A 16,852-nucleotide genomic window follows, 5' to 3' on the forward strand; every position below is an offset into this window, starting at 1 on the left:
GGGGATGGTGGAAGCAGACGATCGTAGCACGTATCTGTTAGTGTAGGTGCCCTAGAGGCAATACATTATTCTTTTATCTTTATGTCAGTTGATCATTCAATAAATGTATTTATTATGACCTTAATTACTGCGATATTTTGTTAGCATAATAAATGTCCTTAGAATCATGATACAAATTGTATAGTTTAAGTACATGACTTGAACTTGAGATTATATAATATATCATATTCTTAAAGGTCCCTAGTCGAGTATTATTATATAGGACAATAATAATACATAGATAGACTAGTATGTTGTTTGACAAGATAACCACATCTCATTGGTTATAAGTATGGGGATACTGAAGTCAATACATAGGTACATGTGAGAGTACATGGTACTGGACAGACCCACAGTGAGATTCTTCATGTTTAATAAAGTCATAAGAAAGACTCACAGTGATAATGGTGTAATGATCCTTTGACTTGAAATCATTATATTTCTATACGAGGATTAATATACTTTGACTACATTAAAAGTTACTTTTGATCGGGTGATGATAAAAGTGGACATCGGGTATATCATGAGTCGTATGAGAAATATGAATGATAGATAAAGGATTTAACCCTCCTATAATTAGGAGAGATATTATTGGCCTCTTGATTGAGTGAGATTATAAAAGCATGGCCATGCTCAAATAATGATTTGTTTCAATAATCTACTCATGCATCAAGTAAACCCAGATTAAATGTTGAAGAGGATGACTAAATACATGCCTCGAGTTTAATCTATAATATGTATGGTTAAAGGGATTATATTACACGGAAAAACATTAATCACGAAAGGTTTTATCTAATCACGATTTAATTATTGTTTAATTGGGTAACAATGATGTATTACTAGATACCGCTCATTGTTTATAATTTTATTAGAGAATAAAATTATTGCCAATTAAATAATAGCCTATAGGGTCGCACAAATAGAGCACTTAATGGAATAGTTAATTTAAATTATGGATTTAAATTAATTGATGATTATTTGAATTTTATTATAATTAAGTAAGACTTAATTGAGATAATATAAATTCGAATTAAAAGGAATGTTTTTGCCCATAATAATTAAGTATGACTTAGTTATTAATTAAATAATAGAAATTCGTTTTTATTATTTAATCCAATACCTACTAGGGTTGGGCTTTGCTATTATGGGCCTTTTTAATCAGTCATTATAAATAGATAATGAGAGGTTAAAGAGGCTTGAACGTTTTTTAAGAAAACCCTAGCAGCAAAGAGAGGCAGAGGCAATTCAGATCGTCAAGAAGGAGGCTAGTACATCCATTCCGTAGTCAAGTTCGTGAGACGTTCTTGAAGGTGCTCGTGTGGATACCATAGAGGTGTTTCTCCGAGAGGTAGACACAAAGCGTGATAGCTAGGATCTCCGTTGAGTTCGTAAAAGTTAATCTCTTGAAAGGTATGATTCGTTATCTCCATAATCTGCCCATAATTATACATGGATCCTGTTTTTGGGTTTCGAATTTTTGTTTTATTTACGTTTATCCGCTGCGTTTTATGCCTTCGGAACCCAACAATGGTATCAGAGCTACGTGTATAAGGGGCTGATTTGGTTACGTGTTTACTGTATTTTTACAAGTATGCATGTGTGATGAGTCTGCCATGATAACAGTTATGTTATATGAGTCTGCCATGATAACAGTTATGTTATATGAATGATATGATGAATCTGTTAATGATCTATATGATGATACTAGTATGTTTAAGATCTGCCATAACTCATATGTATGCGATCTCTTAAAATATGTATACTGATACACGTTTTTGGTAACTGGGATATGGATCGTGTGTATACTGATACATGCTTCTGGAATAGTATTCTGATACATGTTTTTCTAGTATTCTGATACTTGATTTTGCAAAAATTTCCGCCATCGGGGGGCTCGCTGCCCCCCCGAACCCCCCCAGCGACCTCACCGCGGAGGTCGAACCGCGTGGTTAGGGTTTCGTTTTTAATTTGTGCTTATGACATATGCTTTACTTATTTATTATTCTTGATTGGATCATGATAAGTGATAAATAGTATGTCATCTTTATATGATCTATCATGTTCTTTAATGGTTACTGAGCATGGTGCATAGTTATGGCCTTAAGACCTTAGTTGTAATGGTTTATTCTTTTGGTTTGTAATAAATACGACTTGCATGTCGTTTTCTATTTGTAGTTGTTTTATCTCGAATGTAACTCGAGTTCTTTTGTAAGTTCATTAGTATAATTCTTAATGTAACATCCTAGAAGGACAAGGGAAAGAGGAGGCATCCTATGGAGGCCAAGGAGACAATGGAAGCAATAGAGAAGACATATGTAATAGTTATTTTTACACCATAGATTGACCTTGATCTTTTCATTAGCCTGAAAAGATCACATAGGATTGGGCCATAACTATTGCACGTTTACTTTACGTACTTTTCATATGATGTATAAATAGTATGTGTAGAGTAGAAAAATGCATGTTTTAATTAGATTAATGATGTATGTATGTATTAGATACATCACCCATGCCATGCCCTTAAACAAGATAAAATCTGTAACGACTCAAGATTTAAAATTAACAAACGATCATGAGATTCTCGTGTTTATGAAACACGGAATAAAATACGAATTTTCTTTATTTCTGACATGGGGCGATTTTGTCAACAACGGGTTCATAGAACTTGTAAGGCTGTGGGTTTTAAGCGAGACCGATGTGACTCCTCCACTACCTGGAAATCAAACCATTGACGAGTATTGATTTGAAGTATTTTATTCAAGGAAAAATTGGGAATCTCTTTATGATGGGATCATGATCGTTCTAAATTAAAATCCCTAAGTAAAAATATTAAGTTTTAATCAGATGCTTTCCAATGAATGAACACTCATTAAATCCTAGATCGATAAGGGGAAGGGCTGTCAGTGGCAGGGGACTCCTATCTATCATGGTGAAATGCGACGAATATAAACGGTTATATTCGGACGTTGTATCATTGGGTCTAACTTAACTGAGTCATCATAATAAGGTGAATATAAACGGTTATATTCAACTATTATGAACTTAGAAGCATAGAGTTTGGTTAAAAATCTATTAGATAGATAAGATCAATTGTTGTTCACCAAATTATCCAAGAATTATATATGATATAATTGACAACTGTTGTCTACCTAAATAATCATGTTTTAAGGATACCAGTGGTTGACTTAGAACATGACGAAATATGGATCTTGGCTCACTAGAAAGATTTATGGGATATACTTTCCGAATTAATAGTTAGGGCTATTAATTTGATAAAAAAATAGTGGGAGATATATTACAAATATATCATAATCATATGAACATAAAATTTTGACTCAGACAATCTAATGTTTATTTTGCGCTTTTATTATTGTAGATACTGAGTAATGGCAAACAACACAAACACACTATCCGTACGTTCAGTCCTTGAGAAGGACAAGCTGACAGGAGGAAACAACTTCCTAGACTGGCAGAGGAATTTGAGGATTGTCCTCAGGCAGGAGCGCAAGCTTCATGTCATTGATATTCCTCCTCCAGGCCCCCTTCCTGAGGGTGCTACTGCTGATGAACGAGCAGCACGCACAAAGGATGAGAATGATGCAAATGATGTTGCATGTCTTATGTTGGCAACTATGAGTGCTGAGCTTCAAAGACAACATGTGCATATGGATGCATATACTATCAATGAGCACTTGCAAAGCATGTTTGCAAGCCAAACTCGTCAAGAAAGGTTCAACACGAGTAAGTCACTTTTTAATTGCAAACAAGGGGCGAGTGAACCAGTTGGCCCACATGTTCTGAAGATGATTGGTTACATTGAGTACCTTGAAACTTTGGGTTTCCCGATTGGTCCGGAAACTGGTATTGACCTAATCATGAATTCTTTGAACAACAAATTCACTCAGTTTGTTGTGAACTACAATATGAATGAATTTGACAAAACACCTACTGAATTGTTGCATATGTTGAGAACATATGAGACCAACATGAAGACAGCTGAACCTGCTCCCATACTGATGGTGGAAAATAAAGGTAAGGCCAAAGGGAAGGGAAAATGGAAGGGTAAGAAGAAGATTGGATCTGATTCTACAACCAAGCCAAAGTCAGGTCCCAAACAGGCTTTAAAGCCTAAAGGTGGTGTGGCCAAGGGTGAATGTCACTACTGTAAGAAAGATGGTCACTGGAAGAGAAACTGTCCAATTTACTTGGAGGATCTGAAGAAAAAGAAAGCAGTTCAGATTTCTGGATCAGGTATTTATGTTATAGAAGTCAATTTGTCTATTTCTACATCCTGGGTATTTGATACTGGATGTGCTTCTCACATTTGTATAAATGTGCAGGGCCTGCAGAGAAGTAGAACTCTGGCTAAGGGAGAAGTGGACCTAAGAGTAGGCAATGGAGCAAAAGTTGCTGCTTTAGCTGTAGGGACTTATTATTTATCTATGCCTTCTGGGCTTGTTTTAGAACTAGAAGACTGTTTTTACGTGCCTGCGATTCGCAGAAACATTATTTCTGTTTCTTGTTTGGACAAGAAAGGTTTTTCGTTTACAATAAAGAACAACAGTTGCTCTTTTGCTTTGAATGATTTAACCTATGGTGTTGCGCGTTTATTTAATGGTTTATATGTTCTTGATTTAGATAACCCTGTCTGTAATATAGAAAACAAACGACTTAAAATAAATGACTCAAATCAAACATACCTCTGGCATTGTCGTCTAGGCCACATAAATGAGAAACGCATATCCAAATTACATAAGGATGGATACTTGGATAAGTTTGATTTTGAATCATACCAAGAATGCGAATCTTGTTTGCTTGGTAAGATGACTAAAGCCCCTTTCACTGGTAAGGGTCAAAGGGCCACTAAACGTCTGGAGCTAATACATAGTGATGTATGTGGCCCAATGCGTGTAATGGCTAGAGGAGGCTACTACTACTTCATAACATTTACTGATGATTTCAGTAGATATGGATATGTATATCTTATGAAGAACAAATCCGATTCTTTTGAAAAATTTAAAGAATACAAGGTTGAAGTAGAGAAGCAAATTGGCGGAGATGCAAGTATTAAGATCTTACGATCCGATCGTGGGGGTGAATACTTAAGCACCGAATTTAGAAAGTATTTGAAAGAGTGTGGTATTGTATCGCAACTCACTCCGCCAGGAACACCTCAATGGAATGGAGTTTCAGAGAGGAGAAATCGCACCTTGTTGGACATGGTGCGATCGATGATGAGTCATGCAGATCTTCCAATTAGTTTCTGGGGTTACGCTCTAGAAACAGCGGCTTTCACACTTAACCGTGTTCCTACTAAGAAGGTTCAAAAGACTCCATATGAGATATGGAAAGAGAAACGGTCAGGCATGAACTTTATGAAAGTTTGGGGATGTAAGGCATTTGTGAAACGTCAAGAATCTGACAAGCTTGGACCTAAATCCGAAGAGTGCATTTTTGTAGGATACCCTAATGAAACAAAGGCGTATTATTTTTATAGTCCTTCTGAGCAGAAAGTGTTTATTGCTCGAGATGCTGTCTTCATGGAAAGAGATTTTGTTTCCAAAAGAAACAGTGGGAGAACTATAGATCTCGATGAAGATCGAGAACCGCAAAATAGCATTGAACCTGAAGTGGAACAAGAGCAGAATAATGATAATGCTCAACAAACACAGGTTGTTCGTAGATCTGGTAGATTTCGCCATGAGCCAGAGAGATATGGATTTCTCATGACTCAGTGTGGTGATTTGATGCTCATAGATGAAGATGAGCCTCTCACATACCAAGATGCTATGAACAGTCCAGACTCTAAGAGATGGCTTGAAGCCATGAAATCCGAGATAGATTCCATGTACGAAAACCAAGTATGGACTTTGGTTGATCCACCTGAAGGGGTAAAACCCATAGGGTGCAAATGGGTTTTTAAGAAGAAAAAGGGCATGGATGGAAATGTTCAGACCTATAAAGCTAGGCTGGTTGCAAAAGGTTTCAAACAAATTCATGGTATTGACTATGATGAAACTTTCTCACCAGTGGCTATGGTCAAGTCTATAAGGATTTTACTTGCCATTGCAGCATTCCATGATTATGAAATCTGGCAAATGGATGTCAAAACAGCCTTCCTTAATGGAAGCCTTGAAGAGGATGTGTACATGACACAACCTGAGGGTTTTGTCGATCCAAGGAATGCTGGCAAGGTATGTAAATTGCGTCGATCCATTTATGGATTGAAGCAATCCTCTAGGAGATGGAATATCCATTTTGATGAAATAGTCATAGAGTATGGCTTTGTTCAAAACGAAGATGAACCGTGTGTTTACAAGAAGGTTAATGGGAGCTATGTGGCATTCATAGTACTATATGTTGATGATATACTACTAATGGGGAATGACATACCTTCTTTAAAGGCTGTTAAGACGTGGTTAGGGAGCAATTTCTCCATTAAAGACTTAGGAGAGGCATCCTACATTCTAGGAATGAGGATCTATAGAGAAAGATCTAGAAGGATGATCGGTCTAAGTCAGAGCACATACATTGATAAGGTTTTGCATCGTTTTGGAATGCAAAATGCAAAAAGGGGATATGTCCCTGTGTCTCAAGGGATAACGATCTCTAAGGACCAATGTCCGAAATCATTGGATGAGAAGGACCACATGAATAAAGTTCCATATGCTTCAGCAATTGGATCTATCATGTATGCAATGGTATGTACTCGCCCAGATGTCTCGTATGCTTTGAGCATGACGAGCAGATACCAGTCTAATCCGGGTGAAGGTCACTGGACGGCAGTTAAGAATATTCTTAAGTACCTGAAAAGAACTAAAGATTCATTCTTGGTGTATGGAGGAGAAGAGAAACTCGTTGTAAAAGGTTACACCGATGCAAGTTTCCAAACAGACAGAGATGATACTGTATCACAGTCTGGTTTTGTGTTTTGTCTAAACGGAGGTGCTGTAAGCTGGAAGAGTTCAAAGCAAGAAACAGTAGCTGATTCTACAATGGAGGCTGAGTACATTGCAGCTTGTGAAGCAGCTAAGGAGGCCGTTTGGATTCGAAAGTTCATTTCTGTTTTGGGAGTGGTTCCATCGATCGCAGATCCCATTGATCTATACTGCGATAATAATGGAGCCATTGCACAGGCTAAAGAACCTAGATCACACTCCCGGGCTAAACATATACTCAGGAGATTTCACCTTATTCGAGAGATTAATGAAAGGGGTGATATACACATATGTAAAGTGCACACAAATGATAACATTGCAGACCCACTGACCAAAGGCTTGTCGCAGCAGAAGCACGATGGTCACACTAGTTCCATGGGTATTAGATATATGGGTGATTGGCTCTAGTGCAAGTGGGAGATTGTTAGTGTAGGTGCCCTAGAGGCAATACATTATTCTTTTATCTTTATGTCAGTTGATCATTCAATAAATGTATTTATTATGACCTTAATTACTGCGATATTTTGTTAGCATAATAAATGTCCTTAGAATCATGATACAAATTGTATAGTTTAAGTACATGACTTGAACTTGAGATTATATAATATATCATATTCTTAAAGGTCCCTAGTCGAGTATTATTATATAGGACAATAATAATACATAGATAGACTAGTATGTTGTTTGACAAGATAACCACATCTCATTGGTTATAAGTATGGGGATACTGAAGTCAATACATAGGTACATGTGAGAGTACATGGTACTGGACAGACCCACAGTGAGATTCTTCATGTTTAATAAAGTCATAAGAAAGACTCACAGTGATAATGGTGTAATGATCCTTTGACTTGAAATCATTATATTTCTATACGAGGATTAATATACTTTGACTACATTAAAAGTTACTTTTGATCGGGTGATGATAAAAGTGGACATCGGGTATATCATGAGTCGTATGAGAAATATGAATGATAGATAAAGGATTTAACCCTCCTATAATTAGGAGAGATATTATTGGCCTCTTGATTGAGTGAGATTATAAAAGCATGGCCATGCTCAAATAATGATTTGTTTCAATAATCTACTCATGCATCAAGTAAACCCAGATTAAATGTTGAAGAGGATGACTAAATACATGCCTCGAGTTTAATCTATAATATGTATGGTTAAAGGGATTATATTACACGGAAAAACATTAATCACGAAAGGTTTTATCTAATCACGATTTAATTATTGTTTAATTGGGTAACAATGATGTATTACTAGATACCGCTCATTGTTTATAATTTTATTAGAGAATAAAATTATTGCCAATTAAATAATAGCCTATAGGGTCGCACAAATAGAGCACTTAATGGAATAGTTAATTTAAATTATGGATTTAAATTAATTGATGATTATTTGAATTTTATTATAATTAAGTAAGACTTAATTGAGATAATATAAATTCGAATTAAAAGGAATGTTTTTGCCCATAATAATTAAGTATGACTTAGTTATTAATTAAATAATAGAAATTCGTTTTTATTATTTAATCCAATACCTACTAGGGTTGGGCTTTGCTATTATGGGCCTTTTTAATCAGTCATTATAAATAGATAATGAGAGGTTAAAGAGGCTTGAACGTTTTTTAAGAAAACCCTAGCAGCAAAGAGAGGCAGAGGCAATTCAGATCGTCAAGAAGGAGGCTAGTACATCCATTCCGTAGTCAAGTTCGTGAGACGTTCTTGAAGGTGCTCGTGTGGATACCATAGAGGTGTTTCTCCGAGAGGTAGACACAAAGCGTGATAGCTAGGATCTCCGTTGAGTTCGTAAAAGTTAATCTCTTGAAAGGTATGATTCGTTATCTCCATAATCTGCCCATAATTATACATGGATCCTGTTTTTGGGTTTCGAATTTTTGTTTTATTTACGTTTATCCGCTGCGTTTTATGCCTTCGGAACCCAACAGTATCTTGGGTTACCTAATATTCTGGGACGCAACAAGTCTACTGTTCTGGGGTTTATTAAAGATAAGGTGACTAAAAGAGTGGAAAATTGGGATGGGAAGTTGATATCGAAGCCAGGTCGTGAAGTGTTGATTAAAAATGTGGCACAATCTTTGCCCAACTATGCCATGAGTGTTTTTCTCCTTCCCCTAGAAGTCACGAAAGATATAGAGAGAACAGTTGCTAAGTACTGGTGGGGCTCAAAACAGAATAATGTGAGGGGAATTCACTGGATGAGTTGGAGTCGTATGTGCAGACACAAGTCTATAGGTGGGCTTGGTTTTAGAAATTTCCGAGATTTTAATTTAGCACTTCTTCGTAAGCAAGGTTGGCGATTTCTTACTAATCCTACGAGATTGGTGAGTCGGTTGTTCAAAGCTAGATATTTTAAGTCGGGCAACTTTCTGAGCTCCTCGTTAGGTGACAATCCAAGTTTTGTGTGGCGAAGTATATGGGAATCGATGAAGCTGGTTCAGTCAGGGGCAAGGTGGTTAGTGGGTAATGGTAATAGTATTGACATCATGAGACAACCCTGGTTGAGTGATGAGCAGAATCCATATGTAACAACTGAGTCGCAGTCTTTTGTGAACAATAAGGTATCGTCATTAATGAATCTGGAACGAAGTGGGTGGGATATCGAGGTGATTAAAGATTTGTTTAACGACAGGGATCAAGAGTGTATAATTAGTTTGCAACTCAATGATATTATGAATGAGGATAAGCTTTATTGGAGTAAAGAAGCGTCAGGTAGCTATTCGGTTAAAAGTGCATACCGGCTGTTGCAGGTGCAGAAAGGGTTATGGAATATAAACGATAATGCAAGTTTGTGGAAGAAGATGTGGAGGATTAAAGCTCCACCTAAAGCTTTGAACTTACTCTGGCGAGCATTATCGGGTTGTCTTCCGACTTATGTTTCGCTCCAGCTGTAACAGCCCACACTTCCGGACTATTAAATCTAAATACCAAAACTTAAATAAAATAGATTCTTATTCGATAATTCAAATATATCACGAAGGTCAAAGCAGCGGTCAAACTCAATAATCAAAATCATAAAAACAGAGACGCAGCTCCACAAATCCGATAATAATTGTCTAACAGATAATTAAATTCATTCTCTAAAAACAAAATCTTTATTCTAATTCAAATAGCACAAAACGAAGCAGCACAGATCTCCACATAGTTCTCATTCCTTAATCTTAATATGCTCCAAATTCCGAACCTAAAATGTTAAAAGGGGTGAGCTACAGAGCTCAGCAAGTACAAATTGACTAACTTTTAAACAGAAAAACAATGGGTGTTTTGATAAAACGATTTTTCTTAAAACGATAATAATTTTGTAAAACATTTTCTAAAATAAATCCAACCCAAAGTTTTATATTTTATAAGTCAGAATTTAAAACAGAACAGAGCAGAATTTATAACAGTACAGATTTTATAACAGATCTGAACAGAATAAAACAGGACGAAACGATAATTCTTATAAATACCACAGTCTTGATCTACGGCCACACTTTGCCAGTAGTCGGCATCTAATTCTTATTCTTATTCTTTATACCACACTTTGCCAATGGTCGGCATCTAAAATTCAATAATTACGCGCTCTTAATAGGTATCTAAAGTTGCACACTCGTGCGCCTACTAAGGGTATCTAAGGCTAGTTCCGGAACTATAGCGTAAATTACGAACGGTTCGAAAACGTAGAGACTGGGTTCTAAAATTCACAAATACTTATACCTTATAATTTTCGAAATCACAGTTCTTATATCTTATACGAAATCAAAAACATAATTGAAATATCTTTTCCGAAAATTAAAAGTAAGTCAAAAGTACTTACCTCGAAGTCGACACTTAAAACCCGAAATTAATGACACGAACAAGCCTAAAATTTATGAGCGGAACATAATTAATTATTTAACATGTTGAACATGGACTTTCCACATAATCGAACAAAAAAAAAATTAAACAGAGACACAATTCACAGTTTATAATTACATGGCAGAGACTTAAAAACTAAAGAAAAAAAAAATATGCTGCGGATCTAATTTGAACTAAACATACCAATCTTTTAAACAAATAAATAAGAGGTGAGCAAATGGGCCTAAAAGCCCAGCAAGCCATTAGAATAGCTTGTCCAGATTCTAGTATAAACGATTAAAAAAAACAAAGCACTGAAACTAATTTCTAACATGTATGTATATTTAGTTAATTAAACACCTAACAGATGGACATGCACATCACAGGGATAACTAATTTAATTTTCAAATACCAGCAATTATCCACCAAAATAATACTCAAGTATATTTATTAAATTTGAATTTCCACGTTTTGTCAAGAAAAATAATAATACACTAAAACTAGATAATGGACAACAAAACAAAAATCACAAAATCATGTTTCACATTAGGTTTTATCAAAATCTAATATATTTACTAAATTAAATATTGACGCCATATTCATTTAACAAATAACAATCAATCAAATTAATATTTAAATTCTAGTAAAATTATTTTTATGCATAATTGAAAGATTATTTTTATTAATAAAATCGATTATGAAGAATGTTCGAAAATAGAATACAGGTTCATTAGATTAACTATAAGACAGAGACCAAAATCAACTATCACAGTAGAGTAATAATAAAAAAAACTTCTTTGATTCAACACAAAAAAAATGACTTGTGATATCATACTTAAAACAATGTTCTAGCAAATATAATATTATAAGCAGGATTCATGGCATGGATCAACTAAAATATGTCAGAACTTTGAATCTTACATATGCATTAATTAATACTTGCGGTCACCAACATAAAAGAAAACAAATCAAATAGTTAACATATGCGAGCATACAAGTAATTAAAACAGAGAAAGAGAATACAACGTACCTTTAGATCGAAGTTCTGTACAAGCTTTTTGTTATCTAATGGGGTCCTTATATAGGCACACAAAAACCCTAATTCTAATTAGGATATAATAAAATTTCCCTTCTAATAATTTGCCACCTCTCCAAGTAAATTCCAAAAATAAAATATTTGATACACACAATTACCTAAACTAAAAAAAAATTTGATTTTCTAAATTATTCTTACACTTATTTCCAAAAATAATAATTTTTTTTCCTAACTCAAATAACTTGCACATAAATTTTCCGAAATATTCTAAATTAAATATTTATCTAAACTAACTAATATCTAATATCTAATAAATAAACTAAAAAAAATAATGCGGATTTTACACCAGCAAAAACAAGTGTCAGTGTTAGCAGTGTGTCCAGTTTGTGGGATGCAGGACGAAACAACTATGCATGCCTTAGTCCAATGTCCTTTTGCAAATCAATGCTGGCAAACAGCCTTCCCAAGTTTGCAAACGAGAAGGGAAGACAATTTCTTTGACTGGTTAGAATATGTAGTGGAACAGCTCAGGGCTAGTAAAAGTGCAGAAGCTGCTATTATTTGCTGGGCTATTTGGAAAGCAAGGAATGATAAAGTATGGAGGAATGTTAATTCTAGTGTGAATGTTGTGGTGTCATCAGCGTTGCAGTACCTTATGCAGTGGAAAAACGCCCAGAGTAGAGATTATAAAGCAGTCTCCCAGAGTATAAGAGAGGGGGACGGTGCGGTCTTTTGGGTTAAGCCTCAGGGAGAAACAATTAAGGTAACAGTTGATGCAGCAAACTTTACAGAGCATTCAGCATAGGGAGTTGGGATAGTGGCGCGAGATTCAGCTGGGGAACTAGTACAGGCTAAGTCAAGGCTGTATCAAGGGAATGTAGCACCTGAACTAGCAGAAATTATAGCCATAAAAGAAGCTCTTAGTTGGGTGAAAGAGAGAGCGTGGAACATGGTGGTGATTGAATCGGATTGCCTAGTTGCTGTCCAGGCGATCAGAAGTGCAGTAACAATGATCTCACCGTTTGGAAGGAATGTGGAAGTCTGTCGTAGTCTGCTTCGAGAAGTAAAGACAATTTCGTTGTCATTTATTAAACGATCTGCTAATGAGGCTGCTCACTATGTAGCGAGGGAGTCTTATTCTTTTCCAGATCGAGTTCTTGATAGGAGGAATGTTCCTATTAAGCTTTTGTGTATCTTGCAAGCTGATTTGGCTATTTAATATATTTCACCTTTTACGTCCAAAAAAAAAGATAAAAGAAAAATGAAAGTTAGTATGTAGATGGATTGGTCATCACTCTAACATCCTTTTCGGCCTCGGGGTATCATTATCTACAAATGTAAAATTGACATTATTCTGGAAACCACACGTGTTTTGATCGGTAAAATAAAACTTCTTAGAGCATCTCATATAAGGGGTCAAATTAGTTATTAATCTTGTCAAATTATTATATATATTGATTTTTTATTTTAACATAATTCCATACCAATTTAGTAACATTTCACTCCAATAATTAATAGTCCTTGAAAGTTGCTTTGTAATCCCAAAAATTAAATTGTAAATAATTCTTAAACTAAAAAAAGTGTAGATAAAATATATCTTTTACACTTAGAGCAAGTCCAAAGATATAAGGAAGATGACATAAAATTGCACTCCAACAGTGTCTTAGTGGTTCCTTATATCACTAAGACACTTATCTCATACCTTATCTTTAAGGAATCACAAGTCATCTCTTATATCATTTTTATCAATAAAAAAATGATTTTTCTCTCTTTTTTTAGTTCTTTTCTCTATCTTCCTTTCATATCTCATTCAAATTTATTATTATCATAATAATAAGAATTGAAGATAAGAAATATTGTTGGAGTTGAAATTCAAAATTATGTCTTAAATTACTAAGAGTTAATATTTTATAATATTTATAAGAAATCTATTAAAAGACCGTTGGACTTGCTCTTAAAAATAAAAAAATAAAAAAAAATCCAGATTCAGATTTGCGGGGATCGTTTTTTATATCTGATAACTCTAAAGAGGGAAGACACACAGATATATAATAAACAATTATAAAAGAATATTATATTCATGATTAAATCCAAAAATCAACATATTTCATTTAAATGTCTACAAACTCATAACAATACTTTGAAAACGAAATCAGCCGATTCCAGGAGGTACGTTAGTGCTTCCCTCCTGTATCAGCAATTACCAGTGTGATTGTGTGACTATGATTCAAGGACCATACTTATAGTCAAAAAATGATGTAACATTCAAACGAGGAGAATCATAACTGTGACTTATTGTATACAGACCAGAATGGACCATGAGCGCATTATCGTTAGAGGTGCACAAAAAATCTGAATCCGAAAATCTGATCCGGCCTGATAAGGTCAAAATCCGGTCCCGACCCGGATTTAGGACCTCGACGAGCCTTATATTTTTAGGCAAAGTCCGATCCGGTTAAAAGTCCGGTCATCGGTCCGGCCCGGTTAAAAGCTCTGGTTTCGTCCCGTCCCGGTCTTTGGCCCGACCCGATTAAAAGCCCGAAAAGTATAGTTAAAATCTGATTATTCTAATATATTTTCTTATATATTTATGAATTTACATTTAGTATAAATATAAATAATATTTTAAACACATATATATTTCCATATTCATGATTAATAATATTATTTATATACTATATTGGTGGATTAATGAAAGAAGATATAGTAAGGTACACTATATATATTTGGATAACATTGATAAAACATATTATTCTTTAAACATATTTATTTTTCGCCGAACTCAAATGTTTTCAATAAAGTAATATTTTCATAAAATATTACATGCAAACTAATAAATTTTTATGATGATCTAATTGCCAACATATATAGTCTTTAGAATCTCTAATAATACTCAATCCGATTTCAATTAGAAAAAATCCCGGCCCGGCCCGATCCGGTATAAAAAAAGCCTGACGAAACTCGTCTCGAGGGCCAAAACATGCTCTGATATTTTCAGAAAACCGGGCCCGAGCCGACCCGGTCCAAATGAAAGCCTGAAAAATTCGGACCCATAAAAACCCCGCTTTTTAAAATCCGATCAAAACTCATCCCGATCGGCCTTTTATGCATCTCTAATCACTCTAGAGTTATCCACGAAAACTCAAGTACTTTGTTGACTATTGCAACTTTGTACAAAAGAAGAACGGCTGCTTTTTCTGTTGATCCTGAAATTCGGCTACCACATCTCAGTTTTCTCTGTCAACCCACGTGCCTCTGCTTGTAGGTACAACTACCACTTATCAACGGCTGATTAGCAGAACATCCGTTGAAGCTTTCATCCGTTGATGACTTCATCCGTTGAAGGATGTTATCCGTTGAAGCTTTCATCCGTTGATGCTCTCATCCGTTGAAGGATGTTATCCGTTGAAGCTTTAGAGACATCCGTTGAAGCTTAGCTTCTCATCCGTTGAAGGTCTTTTAAGTCATCCGTTGATACCACTTCATTTATACAAAATTACAAGGCATGAAATATTTACAATTGGCCTTCCTATCTGCATATCATCTAGTAGTCAACATGACTCATAGTTTCTCTCAACTTCTAAGAATTACAATTTTAAATACAGAGACTGAAATATGCTACAATACTAGACTTATTTCTAAGTAAAGCTACACCATCAACGGATAGCCAAAGTGGTCTTATCCGTTGAGGCTACAGACACTAAATTTCTACTTAAGTGTTTTGTTAAACATATCATCAAACTAATGCACATATATTCCTAACAATCTCCCCCTATTTATGTCTATAAGAACTGTAGGCATAAATTCAGGGTTAACTTGATGATAACAAAACACTTAACAAATATTTGAATTGAAACTAAGTAGAAATATAAAAAGTGCTGCAAAAGTGTATGTACTAGGAGGTAATTGAAGATTTACAGTATTTCCAAGGGTGCTCCTCTAGCCTGAGCAAAACATCATTTTCTTCTTTGTTCCCTGGTTTTCTTTCCTAGCCCTTTGTCATTTCCCTCAATTTGGAGTTGGAGTTTTCTGAAGAATTCAGCTTCATCTTCATCACTGATATCCAACTTAGATTGCATTTCCTTGAGAGTTTCATTGCTGGCAATCTTGAGTTGGTCTTCAAGTCTGAAAAATCTTCTGACTCCTTTGTCATCTCTAAATTCCATCAACCAATGAGGTGATTTGTGAATTTTAGTTCCCCTTTCTTGTATGAGTAAGGTTCTGGGCAAAGCATTTGGTTCCCTCCAAGTCTTCCTTATGTTGGCAATCTTGTTGAGAATTTCAGTCTTGGCTGTTCTGGTAAAGCCAGAATCCTTTTTGATGGCTGAAAAGACTCTGATCAAGGTAGAGTAGCCTTCATTTAGAATCCTGTGGAGAGGCCATGTTCTTTCCCCAGCTCCTTTATATCTGAACACTAATCTTTCTGGTAACTGTCTGTAGGCAGCTATTCCCCTTACATCCTCCAGCTCATCCAGATAGAGTTCAATGTCTGAAATTTCTTTTATGTCACAGATGTGAACATAATCATCTCTAGAAATGGGTGACTTAGGTTTAGGTTTTTGTTTTTGAGTGAATTTCTTAGAGGTTGTGGGAGGTGTAGATTTTGGTTTTCTTTTCTGTTTCTTTGGTGGTGGAAGAGTGGTTAGAAAGGTAGGCAATGTGATGTTGTCCCAATCAATAGGTTCCTCTTTTGGAATGATTGGTTCACCATGGATATTTATAGAGGGATCAGTAACAAAAGGTTCAGGTATGGAAGGTAGTGGTTTAGATGTAGATTTGGTATCTTCAGGGTTATCTTCACTCCTTCTGTGTGCCTTGGCCTTTCTTCTGTTTCCCTTCTGCCATTCCTCTCTTTCCTCCATATTTTCACCAAATATGCTCCCAAGAACCTCATCTAAGTTAGCAATCTTTTCTTCACCCCTGACTTCAATTCCTTTCATTTCTTCAACTTGGCTTGACTTTAGCTGTTTTTCAAGCTTTGCTTGTGCTCTTTT

The 16,852-nt window shown here is 35.4% G+C and overlaps 2 protein-coding genes across 2 annotated transcripts; both read left to right on the forward strand.

The window, feature by feature from the left end:
* Positions 1 to 9,096: 9,096 nt before the first annotated feature.
* On the forward strand, positions 9,097 to 9,897 carry LOC141704617 (putative mitochondrial protein AtMg00310). The gene has a single exon (XM_074507829.1). The coding sequence runs from the start codon at positions 9,097 to 9,099 to the stop codon at positions 9,895 to 9,897; it is 801 nt and encodes a 266-aa protein (XP_074363930.1).
* Positions 9,898 to 12,189: 2,292 nt separating this feature from the next.
* Positions 12,190 to 13,077, forward strand: LOC141704624 (uncharacterized). Its single transcript, XM_074507833.1, has 2 exons — positions 12,190 to 12,621; positions 12,664 to 13,077. Exons 1-2 carry the CDS (start codon positions 12,190 to 12,192, stop codon positions 13,075 to 13,077), a joined length of 846 nt encoding a protein of 281 aa, XP_074363934.1.
* The last annotated feature ends 3,775 nt before the right edge of the window (positions 13,078 to 16,852 follow it).

The sequence above is a fragment of the Apium graveolens genome, chromosome 2, assembly GCF_009905375.1.
Source record: "Apium graveolens cultivar Ventura chromosome 2, ASM990537v1, whole genome shotgun sequence".
Taxonomy (NCBI): domain Eukaryota; kingdom Viridiplantae; phylum Streptophyta; class Magnoliopsida; order Apiales; family Apiaceae; genus Apium; species Apium graveolens.